Source organism: Anser cygnoides, chromosome 7 (genome assembly GCF_040182565.1).
Source record: "Anser cygnoides isolate HZ-2024a breed goose chromosome 7, Taihu_goose_T2T_genome, whole genome shotgun sequence".
In the NCBI taxonomy this organism is placed as follows: Eukaryota; Metazoa; Chordata; class Aves; order Anseriformes; family Anatidae; genus Anser; species Anser cygnoides.
Genome location: NC_089879.1, coordinates 28,851,379 through 28,863,856, shown reverse-complemented (window position 1 = coordinate 28,863,856; position 12,478 = coordinate 28,851,379). Strand labels below are relative to the sequence as shown.

Here is a 12,478-nt window from a genome sequence, read left to right as displayed (position 1 = left end):
GGTTATAACATATCACAAATTTTCCTGTTTCATACTGTACACATCTTAGCATCATGGATATTTTATATGTTTATATGACACAATTCACATTACACAGAACTAGCTTGATAATGACCAATGATCTTCAATACACTGCATAGAGCCTCAAACATCCCCCACCAGTAACACCTCACAATTCCTATTTCTCTTATTTCTTACATCAACTTACAACTTCTATTGGATATTATGCTTTGGAGGTTTACAGGAATCTGCCTGAAAGAAGGAATCTGCCTGAAAGAAGGAATCTGCATGGCAGAACAAAAGTTTCCAAGCAAATAACTTCATCCACAAAGTAAATAAGTAGCTTTTCATCTTTTGAACCCTTTTGGTTCACAAGCCTATCAGCTATGTTTAACTGATTTGCACTTCTCACACAGCTAGAAGATGCACATTTTCTAACAAAGATAATCCAAAGGAAATGCAAATTAGTCTCTGCACTACTGAATATACTGAAAGATGATGAAATACATTCCCTCACTAATTATTTTCCAATTTCATAATTTGTTTTGCATAATTTTAAATACACTGGGATTCCTGCCTGCCTTTTGCAGTATTTCCCTTTATCTTTTCAATGGTTATCTTACCAGGTATTTTTTCTCTTGCTCAAACTTTTCTTCATACTTTCTGATTTTTCTCTTGAGACTCTGAAGATGCTTGGTAAGTTGTGCTATTGTTTGTGGTTCTTTGCACTCTTCACAGTTACATCTAGAAGAACTTCTTGGTCTGAAAAAGCCGAATACATAGCAGCTTGATAAAAGAACTGGCTAAAACAGACTGTGCCCTTTTTCAGGCATACTTAACACTTTCTTAGCACTTCGGAATTTGCAGGTAGATTCTTTCACAGGTTTAGTTTTAGTTTTACAATGTAAGCATAAAATAATTGCTTTTGCTTGAGGTTACCCCTAGGATGTAGTAACGGGTTTACTATCCTTCTCTCTCTCTCTCTCTCTCTCTCTTAATTAATTGTGGGATTTTTGAATATTTTTCAAGTTTAATTTAGTAGGTCACAAGCTGATCCAGTATTTCCATTTAACAGCAGCATCTTACTTCACAAATCTTCCAGGTACAATAACATGATTTGTAAAAGTAAACCCAGGGAGTTTATTACTGGGAATAAGCATTTTGAAAGCAGTTTAGTTTCTGATTTTTTATAATCACAAGTCAATAGATCTGATTATTATTTATACACAGTTGACTGAGTTATGTATATAAGCTTTTATGAAAGTGTGGTTCCTGACTGTCCTGGTTCCAGTTAGGACAGAGTTAATTTTCCTCCTAGTAGCTGGTGGGGTGCTATGTTTTGGATTAGGATGAGAAGAGCGCTGATAACAGGCTGATGTTTTAATTGTTGCAGAGCAGTGCTTACACCAAGCCAAGGACTTTTCGGCTTCTCGCTCTGTCCTGCCAGCGAGCAGGCTGGGGGTGCAGCAGGAGCTGGGAGGGGACAGACCCAGGACAGCTGACCCAAACTGGCCAAAGGGGTATTCCATCCCATCTGACGTCATGCTAAACAATATATAGGGGTGGCTGGCCGGGGTGGGGGGGCCGGCTGCTCGGGGATAGGCTGGGCATCGGTCAGCGGGTGGTGAGCAATTGCATCGTGCATCACTTGTTTCATACACATTATTATTATTAATACTATTATTATTATTATTGTTATTATTATTTTCCTGTCTTAATAAACTGTCTTTATCTCAACTCACAGGCTTCACTTTCCCATTTCTCTCCCCCATCCCAGAGAGGGAGGGGGGAGGGTGAGCGAACGGCTGTGTGGTGTTTAGCTGCCGGCCGGGTTAAACCACAACACTGACTGAAACTCATACCCTGGTTTCTGATATGGACTGTTCATATATTCTGTGACTCCCCTCATACCTAGTGAATGACACAAGCTATAGTTTAATTACAGATTAATTTTTTATTATTTAGTACCTTGATAATTCCCTCTACCTTAAGTTCACTTATGAGACTAACTACTAAATAACCTTTAAAACTGTCATTGCTAACTATAATTAACAAAGTCTTCGAACAATATTGTACTGTGTTATTACTGAAAATGCTAGATCTCACTTCCAGTATTGCAAATTAGCCATGTTGAAATACACTATAATATGAAAGTTTCTTATTTATGACATAGAAGTAACTGAGAAATTTGAAGAGTCAGAGATCACGCACTGTACTTAAAATATGTAAGAATTAAAATATATTTTCTTACGTCATGAAAGGTTGAGCACTTGGTGGAGAAGGGGCAGACTCTGTGTCTAGATTAAATCTCTGGCTTTGGCTAAAGATAGAGCAGCGTGGTGACAAAAGAGGATTGTCTCCATCAGTAATGTGATACAGCAGTCGACTGGTCCCTAGGGAGTGATGTTCTTGTGGGCTGCTGTCCATGTCATTCTGCCAGTCTCTCTGGGCTGGTAAAGGCTCTAGTAAAACAAACAAACAACAACAAAAAAAACCACATAAAACAATATGGATTGAATGTCATTCACAAGATATTTAGTTACTCACATAAATACAAATCTATACATACAGAAGTATTAAAAGACTTAAGTAGTCAAAGTAAACATAGCAAATAGTTGAACAAAGTACCACATGCAGGTTGAACATAATACTGAGGATGAGAAAATAGAAAGGACAGTTACTGACTTGACATACAGTATCTTTAAATTCCAGAAGAGAAGGTAGGTGGCTGTGTTTGTAAACTATGGAGTATAATATAAAGATGAAGAGTTTCCTAGAAAAGAAGCATTATTTTTTTATAAATCTCTTTGCTTTTGAAAGCCACATTCCTGAAGCAGAAGATAAATATACAAAACAAGCTTAATTTTGTAATTTAGCATTTTGTCCCTTGGTCAAGAGAAAACCAGAACAGAAATACAGTATTTCCTGATGCTAAGAATCCCTAGTGTTGCTTGCAGTATCCTGGAGAATTTCATTAAGTTTTGCCAATAACATACATATGGGTCTGAAGAACACTGGATATGAAACAGCAATAACAAAAAATAACATTCACAGCAGTTATTCAAGGTAATGTACAGTGACTGCTACTTGGAGGAGTCACAGTAACAATACTACGTTAATACTGTCTTTGACTATAAATGGAAACCTCACCTCAGGTGCTTCAAAAGGTAAGATTTGTTTTATAGAAATGGTCAAGCTAGAAATCAAAATAATTTATTCTGGTCTGAAAAAGTAGGAACTGGTGAACCTTATCACACTGATTCTACTCATGGCTAACAAGGAAACTGATGGGCACATTACAGAGCCTACCTCCATGGAAGACCAATTGTTCATCTTCCCTTGGCTGTTCCTGGGTATACTAATAGGGAGGACCACTGAATCTTCTTCCTCACCCCTCAGTGGGTAAAATGTGTGAAGATAATCTAACGTAGTTGATATTTTCACTATCAGATAATTCTGCTTGAAAACAGATTATACTTCTATGGAGAAACTCCGTATCCTCATAAAAAGCTCTCCCCATGAGACCAAAAAGTATATGTTAAAGCAAAGAAAGTGCTCCTTCTCAGATTCCTCTATGTCAGTTTCCATAGTACAAAACATTTTACATCAGCTACATTATTTTTTCCTTTAAAACCATATATACATACAGCCTTTGAATTCATATCAATTATTTTATATTTCCAGGCAGCATGCATGCTATTTCTAGTCAGTATTATGTTCGTAATATAGCATGCACTTTAATACATTTCACAGAATCTTTTTATTAAATAAATGTTTAAAAGTACACAGAAAAACAACTGTATGTGGATTTACTCCCAGAAGAGCAGGCAAGTCTAAAAAAGTTCTTTCATCTTCACTTGCTTTGCATTTTCACCTTTTTGCATAGGACAAGACAATCCCGCAGTGAGCAGTTATTTTCTTTAGGATTTTAATGGATTTTTTTTTTAATATATCTCTTCTGACCTCTGCCCAATAGACTCTAAAGCTGTAAGTCCTTATTGCTGCACCAGAACACTGGGGACAAACTGGCTCTAAATGGCACCCTTCATAGAAACCAACTATTGATTTCAAAAATAAAAGTTAGAATGGCCTAAAATATTATTTTATCAGGCAGTATCCAACAGTTTTTGCTTTGCCAACAACAAAAGTCCAGCTGTATCTTGTATAATCACAGTTTAGTTTAAGTCATGCAAAAGTTATGTGTGACTTTTGTACCTCTGTGTTCATTTACTTTAACAGCACCATTGATTATAATTAATTATAATTATTTTAAGCATTTTCACAATAAGACTATGTAGCTGATCATTAATTCTAACCTAGCATCTTTCCTCTAGGTACTTCCTGATCTGTAGGTCAGATTCACCTCTCCAAGATATGAGAGCAACTCCCAAAAGTTCTAAACAGAGTATGAGATTCAAGTCCTTCCAAAGATAGATCCAGAAAGGCATCTGGGAGAAGGCAAGGGTACAATATTGTACCAGTCATCAAAGGAAATTATTTACACAGACAACATACAGTGATAAAGACTAGAATAAAAGCTGTTCTGCAAACAAGAGTGTTGTTACTTTCTGGCAATTAATCTTCCCCTAGTCTTTAAGACTAAAAAAAAATATTTATTCTTATATTTTTACTTCTGAAAAATAATACTGTCAATGAGAAGGAACAGGCTTTTTTATTTATTTCACCATCTTCGAACTTCCATAAACATATAATCACTGTGAAGTATGTTGGCTAAGAATAGTTTCACTATTTATTTCTTATGCGCTCTTAATAAAATGAAGACACTATTTTATAGTCATATTAAGTAGCTGTCTCCATATTGTGAAAGGAAAATGATGTTAAAAAAATCAGCCGGTCTGTATATGATAGGGGCAGGAGAAAATTTTCCAGCGTTTGAACTCTGATTTCCAGTGGACTGATGAATTCTCCTTTTACAGGAGGCAGTCTGTATTACTGATAAGCCATACAGTCACAGACATTTGCCCCTTTGCACATTTACAACCAGGCCATTTTAGTAGGCCAAACCCAGTCTCAGAAATTACAAAACAGGACACCCTCAAAACTGAACACTTCCGCAAGGTAAATCCAAAGGACGAGTAGTGGCTGGAGCAACCCCAGTGTAAAATGAAACAGAGCTGCCCAACATTTGAGGAGGTCCTTTCATCCAGCTAGCAAGATGAAAAGGAGACAACCTTCCTGCCAGGTAGATTTCCCAAAGGCCAGGGTCCTTCCTCTTCCTTGGCACCAGGTCCTCCTGACAGCATTGCTCCACTAATGTTTGCAAACTAATGCAACTATACCACTTTGGTATGGACCCAAGAACTGTCTTAGTCCCGACCATACTATACCACAGATGCATTGAATGCAAAACTCTAATTTATAATCTGCTTTTCTTTTTTCCCTTTAAAAAAACCTTGCTTAATAACCCCCCTTGCAATTCTGTATAGTCTTATTCTGCCAGCTCTAATTCAAGTTTTTTCCATATCCAAAAGTAAACTGGAAATTGCTGATATTTCTCAGCAAGAGTTACTGTTAATCACTTAAAATTTGTGTCTTGAAATAGCCTGTCATTTTACTAAACTGTTCTGGCTTCATTCACCACACTTATAAATTCATATGTTTTTTGAATTTTTTGTTGTCTGGGACATGAAACAACAGAAAGGAAATGCACTACACAGTCATATTTATATTTAAAATAACACATCTGTACATTGTAAATAGTTTTTTTTTCTATTGCCTGATTCACTAAGCAAAGGCTAATGACTAGGGACATAGTGTATATGGCACATCCTCTAGAAAGTTTGTTTCTAGCCTGATGCAAATCTCTGGACTTCTGTCCAAGTTCAACCCAAAATAACAAACAGTCCCACGTGGCAACTGTACCTAAACTGCATCTTTCAGAAGATTTCATTAGTAATTTAAGAGACAGAATTAAAACTAGCTCCATCTATAAAAAATAGAAAGTCATTAAAAACAAGCAAACTAACCACAAAACAGGTATTACCACAAAGGAGAATCCATTGAAATCTATTAAATAAGTAAGCTTTATCTAAAGCACAAGTTTGAACTGCCAGAGTTACAGAGCATGCTCTGAACTACAAGAGAGAAATGCTACATCATCCAATATTCGCATGTGTAGAGGGAGATAGGCACATAAGAGATAGAAAGTAGGGGTTCACGAACACTTTAAATTAAAACAGAATCAAATCAAAAGAGAAAAAATAATCAAAATAATCAAAGGAAGCCTAGCAATTCATCCTAGCAATATATTACGAAACTAACAGAACAAAATAGTTCAGTAAATGACAGGAAAAGGAAATAAAACTCACCCTGTCATAAAGGAAAAAGTCAGTGCAGGTTTTGGATAAGCTGCAAAATGTGGATTTTTGCACATACATACATACATACAGATTTGTCTCTGCCTCAGATCCACATCAAGGAATAGCACTGTTGCAAAATTAAATACCTGTATCCGAGAGCCATTAAGGTATTTGCCTCACTGTGCAAAACCACCCATTTTTTAAGCTAAAGAAATGAGTATTCTTTACATTCCTTCTGTCTTATAATAATTTGGATTCTACGTACCATTTCTCTTTATTGCCCAACGCAAACCTCAAACTGTAGAACATCTTAAGTAGAATACTATAATTTGTGATCTTTTTAGGTACATAACTTGCTGCTATTTCTTGCTGAAAATTATAAGCAAACAGTTTCTGAAATAAGTTCTGAATCTAGCATTTATTCAGACATTAAATGTCAATTGCAAAGGGATTATTTACCTATCTGCCTTAATTTTGACCATATGTGGTCAACAATTTAGGTATTTGTGTATTCATGTCACTTGTCTATGAGATGTATTAGTCATATTGCCTTTGACCTATTTTTCACGAACAGTGATTCCTCTTCTACTGAGCATCACGACTCTGCCAGCCCAATGACTACAAGCTATGAATTGACAAAAATAGCGCGGAGCCTTAGGGCTATTTATTTGCAAGGACTGATTTCCATATTGAGGAAAAAGGGAAAGATAACACACCACAATTTGCCCACATTGGTAATTTTAAATAAAGCCTCATGAATGATTAAAATCCACATGCTGTAAAAACTCACCTTCACTATCTCTCTGCTGATGCATTAAACTAAAATCAATAATAGCAGAAATGAAGTGATATTGGTCTGACAAAAGAATGACAAAAATAGAATTACACGATATGGCAGATGATCTCACACAATACAGACATAGGAAATAAAGAGCATAAATTTACTTGAACAAATTACAGACTTAAACTGAAAATAAAGGAATCAGGATTCCTAAAATCTGTCTGAAAAGTACCACTCCTTTGCAGAAAAACAGAGGACTACAGACATTCATTTCTGCTCTTTTAACAGGTATCATCCCTTTTTGCATTACATAGCATTTGCATCAGGAAATGGTGCTTTGCATTAGCTCTGCACTGTTTCCCGGAGGACTGCAAATCTGAGATTGAACTGCAAGTCACAAGGCTTTCTTATAATTGCAAATGAGAGCACATCATGACACGATCCCTTACCTCCACAACTGGCCCCATCAAGATGCACACTGGTTTGGACTGATGAAGGGGTTGGATCCTTGGGTGCCGGCAGCTGAGGAGTTTCCTCCTGGGTTGGCAGAAATGCAGAGCACAGATCGGTTTCGAGGGCTTGTAGCTTCAACAAAGAATTCTGCAGACAAAAGCAGAACATTGGGCTAGATAGAGAATAACAAAATACAGAGATAGCTCTTCAACTCACTGAGCCCATCAGAAACGCCTGCAAAGGGGTGTTCCACTAGCAGCTCTGAGAGGATGTGCAAGAGAACAAACACGCACTATTCCACGAGTTTCCTCACTTCTGGTTATTTAAGTCCCAATTTAAATGGATTATTCGTGACACGTGGGAAAGATGACATCGTCAGCAAAAGACAATTTATTCTAGGAAGGCAAATTGAGATGGTGTCCCTTTTCTTGGTCTTGAGGCAATACACTAAGCAAGTATTTCATTCATTGGGCTGACATCACGATCTGATGATATTATGTCCCTCCCCATTCACCATTCATAAAAAAAAAAAAAAAGGTATCCCTCTCCAGCCTATTGTGCAGTACACAGCAGTGAACAAAGAGTTACTGAGAATACACTCCCTCATGGGATTCTTGGAAGAGATTTTTTTTGATTGGCTTTTTTAGAGATACTTCTTTATGTAGACATTGCTTTTATGTAGGCGGCTGCTGCTTCTACAGGGCAAAAAGATCATTTCCAATCTGCTGCAAAGGCAAAATTAACAGATCATTGTCACTTGCTACAGACAAATCAATGGGAATGAGACCCATTATCTATAACATCACTTCCAGCTACTGTGTCCTGCTTGGTCCATTTCTCATTTTAATCTTTAATGCTGCATGCGATATTCAGCTGTACAATCTGACACAAGCATCTTGCTGTGATGTAAATGCTGTGAAAGCCCTAATCACCATCCAACTGGGCGAAATGACTCACTATTGATATCCCGTGCATTCAGCTCCCCTTTCTCAAGGGAAATACAGCTTGCAGCTTAAAACAAAAACACACAAGGCTGTCTTAATAATCACACAGCTGGCACATTCAGAATATACATAAAATGTTAAATCACTCAAATGGTACATATTTGTAAAGAGCATTTTCTGAAAAAAAAAATCTGACTCATAACATAAAAAAATATTCCTTAAGTTCATAACCCTAAAATGCTCCTTTTTCCCTACTGCATCAAAGTTCTGAACCCAATTTATTGATTCATTTAAAGAAATAATTAATTTCTTTATTGGAATAATTTCCCTTGTGTAAGAATATATCACCTATTTAGTAAGTAGTTTAATATATTTGTGCATTACTTTAATTGTAATACAGCCATTTTATAAGCCCAAGAGATGCCAGCCTTTTTTTTTTTTTTTGCCCTTTTTTTTTTTTCTTAAAGAAGGTAAATGAATTTGAACGAAAACAGAAGAGAAGACTTTCAGCCTTGATCCTTTTATAGAATTCAGGCAGTGAAAAGGGATTGGAAAGTAGCTCTTTCAAGGAGATACCTCAAAATAGGGAAGTTTTGAAAAAGCAAAAAGTGATTTTTTCCTGTGAAACTAGGTATGCTGGCTTGAATGGGCACCCATGGCACTGGTTCTTGAAGAGTTTTCATGATCCATCGGGCCTCATTTTCTACAACCTCTCACCCCACTTAGACCCAGTGTGGCTGTGGAGTTACCACAGCAGATGGGCAGTGTTTTACAGTAACTATACACACTAGTGAGAATTCTGATCCCAGCATTGACCTTATCGCATGGACCTTTAGCAAGCACCCTTCCAAAGTTTGCAAGGGAGTCTCTAAGTCTCCCAGTCTCTACGTCTCCCAGTAAGGAGAACATAAACAAATAACTGACAAAAACATGTAACCTTCATGGACTTCAGCATTTGAGAAAAAAATTCCCAAGTCAAGAAAACATATTTTGCATCACTATTTCTTATGATACATTAATATTTATGGCAAGCTCAGTATAAAAGCATTCACACAGACTATATTGTTAAACACTATTTCAGCAATGCCTGTGGTCTAATTCACTAGCTGGTTTATACTGAGTTTTATATGATGTTTTTTCACCCATCTTTGGAAGGTGGGTGGATGGCAAATTTCCAGCCCCTGCCAAATACTGAAAAAAACACCATATAATAATGATAGAAATACCTTCTATAATTTCCTGAATATGCCCTTGACAGAGATTTTATGTAGGGACAAAAAGAGTAAGAAACTTTTATCGCTTTGATGTTACCAGGGAAATGAATCTGGAGTATGCCATCAACCTCATCTTACTCCTAAAAAACACAGTTGAGTACTATACTGCAGCCACAGCACACCATACAGGAAAAGCCACCACCTGTCCATGTACAGACAGTTTTAAGCAGCGGCCAAGCAGAAATCTGCCTAGGGTCATCAGCTCACAAGCAACAGGAGGGTCCTACAAAAGGGTAGGGATGACCCTGCTGCCTGCCCTCCCCCTCTCTGAGGGGCTGTCTGAAGTACCGGCAAAGGCCGAGCAGCCAGGTGGATCCTGCCAGTCTGGGATCTGCAGAACAAGTTAGAAGCAAATACAAACAGCTACAATACATAAAGAGAGAGGGAAATGTTAGGTCACGGCAGGTACCGTCATAATTTTAGGTAAATTCTTCCATGGAAAACCAGTATCACTGAAGAAATTTAAGCTATGGCATATTATAGCAGCTGACAACCTCATCTCAAATACTTCAGACTTGATGCTCATTCCAACTTTATTCTGGTGCCTAACACTAGTGCTATGCAATAATTCCTGATTCGTGCTAATAGAAATGAAAGGACATATTAATATTTAAAATGGATCCTTAAGTTTATTGGAAAGAAAACCAATATTGTCACCTCTTAAGAACAGTATTTTGCAAATTTGAAAAAGAAAAAATTATAATTGTCTTGGGAAAGGGTTTCTTATATTCGCTGTCCTCTTAAAGTAATTGACAATTCAAAGAACTTGAGCTATACCAATTCCGCTAGAGGAAGAAGAAACAAAATCCTGCATTACTGCAGATCAAAGATAATGGAAAAATATAGACATTTACAAGAAGTCCAAGGAAAACAGAAAGAGATGCAGTGTGGTATTTAATTCCTATTTGTAATTCCTGCTACCACTTTAAGAAAACACAGTCATTAAAGTATTGTACTCTTGTCTGCTGGAGAAAGAACAATACAAAAGGATCGTCATTTGCTGAGGAAGCTCCGCCTGTAGTAAAGAAACCATCTTTACAAACCAGCAAGTTTGTAGACTGTACCCACTGACCATCTCTCTTTCCAGCAAATGATTATTAAAAATCAAAGGTTGAGGCCTTAGGGCAAGGAATTATTGAGATGACAGATAACTTCTTATATCTAAAGATAAATACCACGCACCTATACTCACACTGCTATATCACTCTGGAGAATGTGACGCTGAACGAACAAATGTGCCCTGTTTATCACCAAAATTCTCTGGCAATGAATGTAAGACCCCTGAAATAGATTTTTATATATATATATATATATATATATATAATTTATTTAATTTTTTAATTGGTGCTATCAGTACCTCCCTCTCCAGCTGAAGGTCTCCTGCACGGGGCCCTGTAACATCAGCCCTATGCGCTGTGTCAGTCAGCATGACCAGGGAGCTGCATCCCAAGAGAAAACAACGTACCAAATGGAGCCTCACAGCCCAACAATATTTCCCTTGTTGCAGTAAGGGCTATGGTACCATTAAGCCTGCTAATTAATCAGTGCTCACAGCAAATCCCCAGAGAAAGCACATAGCTACCAATGGCCAAAAGAGAGCCATTGCTGTTAGAAATAATTTTGTTCCCTGTTTCATCTGATTCCTGTGGAAATGTAAGACCTTGTAAATTTAGGAACTGAGGAAAGAGGGAAAGGGAATGGGTCTGCCCCTTCCCATAAACCCTGCCCAGTGTCAGAAAAGCCTGGGCTTGGTGCAGTCTGTGTAAATTGAAGCTGCCTTTCCCCACACTGTGTTTCTGAATATTCAGGATGGCTGCACCCTGCCCCTGGGCCTGCTCCTGCCCACCCTGGGACAGGAAGGCAGCTATTCCACTATATGCAGTTTACTGACAGATTTACTGGATCTATGAAATCAGCTGGGGCAGAGAAGGAGAATAATCCAAGCTTTCAGAATTTAATGGCCTTTGAAGTGATTCATACAGAAAGGAAACTGAACAAATATCAGCCCGTTCAATTTCCTCACTGTAAGGAAATTAAAAGCAGAGCTAGAGCAGTGACATATAAAAGCATCTCCCTTGCCTTTTAATCTGAGAGTTGAGGTTAAAATAAGATAGGTGTATTTTATATGAATATAAATAAATCTGTGGTATCTGCTAGGGCAATACTTGTGTCTTGAGGCAACTGACATTTCCAATTCAAAATTTCCCTTACGAGGAACAAACAAGCAACTCTAAGATAGAACAAGATATGCCCTGGGTTTGTATAATGTCACAGGTGACCAGTGAGGAGAGACAACAATTTCTCTGATGCAAGAAGGTAACTTGTTTTCTAATGGCACATTTCCATTTGGGTTTGAAGGAGACCTGAGATATACTACAATCTAAGATTTTGCAAAAGAAAGTTAGCACCAGAATGTAGCTCTTGCTCATTCCCTGTAAATGATTTGCATTTTATTTTAATTTCTGATCTATTTATCTGTTTTAATATCTCACACTGTTTTTATTCTAATATTTTATCTTAGCCTTTAAGGAATCCTTTGCAAGAATTTTAAATCTTGTAATTTAAATCTTGTGTGTAGCCAGGAGTTGGACTCAAAGACCCTTGTGGGTGCCTTTGACCTCAGGATTTTTTATGATTCACCAATTTTGGTTCTGGAAATTCTGGTGACGTTTGCAATGGAGCTTCTCAGAAGAAATGATTATTTAG

At 37.3% G+C, this 12,478-nt stretch overlaps 1 protein-coding gene across 21 annotated transcripts in view; it reads right to left on the bottom strand.

Annotated features, from left to right (window-relative positions):
• The window catches only part of FAM13C (family with sequence similarity 13 member C), a 132,130-nt gene that overhangs the window by 15,222 nt on the left and 104,430 nt on the right, over positions 1–12,478 (bottom strand). For 19 of the 21 annotated variants that reach the window (XR_010832799.1, XR_010832800.1, XM_048069367.2 and 16 more), the window contains 4 exons: positions 7,551–7,701; positions 7,111–7,176; positions 2,252–2,462; positions 624–762 (listed from right to left, as the gene is read on the bottom strand). Coding sequence is in view for 19 of the 21 variants with exons in the window: in XM_048069367.2 (XP_047925324.1) it covers positions 624–762; positions 2,252–2,462; positions 7,111–7,176; positions 7,551–7,701 (567 nt within the window). In the remaining 2 variants the exon portion in view is untranslated. The remainder of the gene's footprint in view (positions 1–623; positions 763–2,251; positions 2,463–7,110; positions 7,177–7,550; positions 7,702–12,478) is intronic. The other 2 variants (XM_048069371.2, XM_048069386.2) reach the window with 1 other exon arrangement.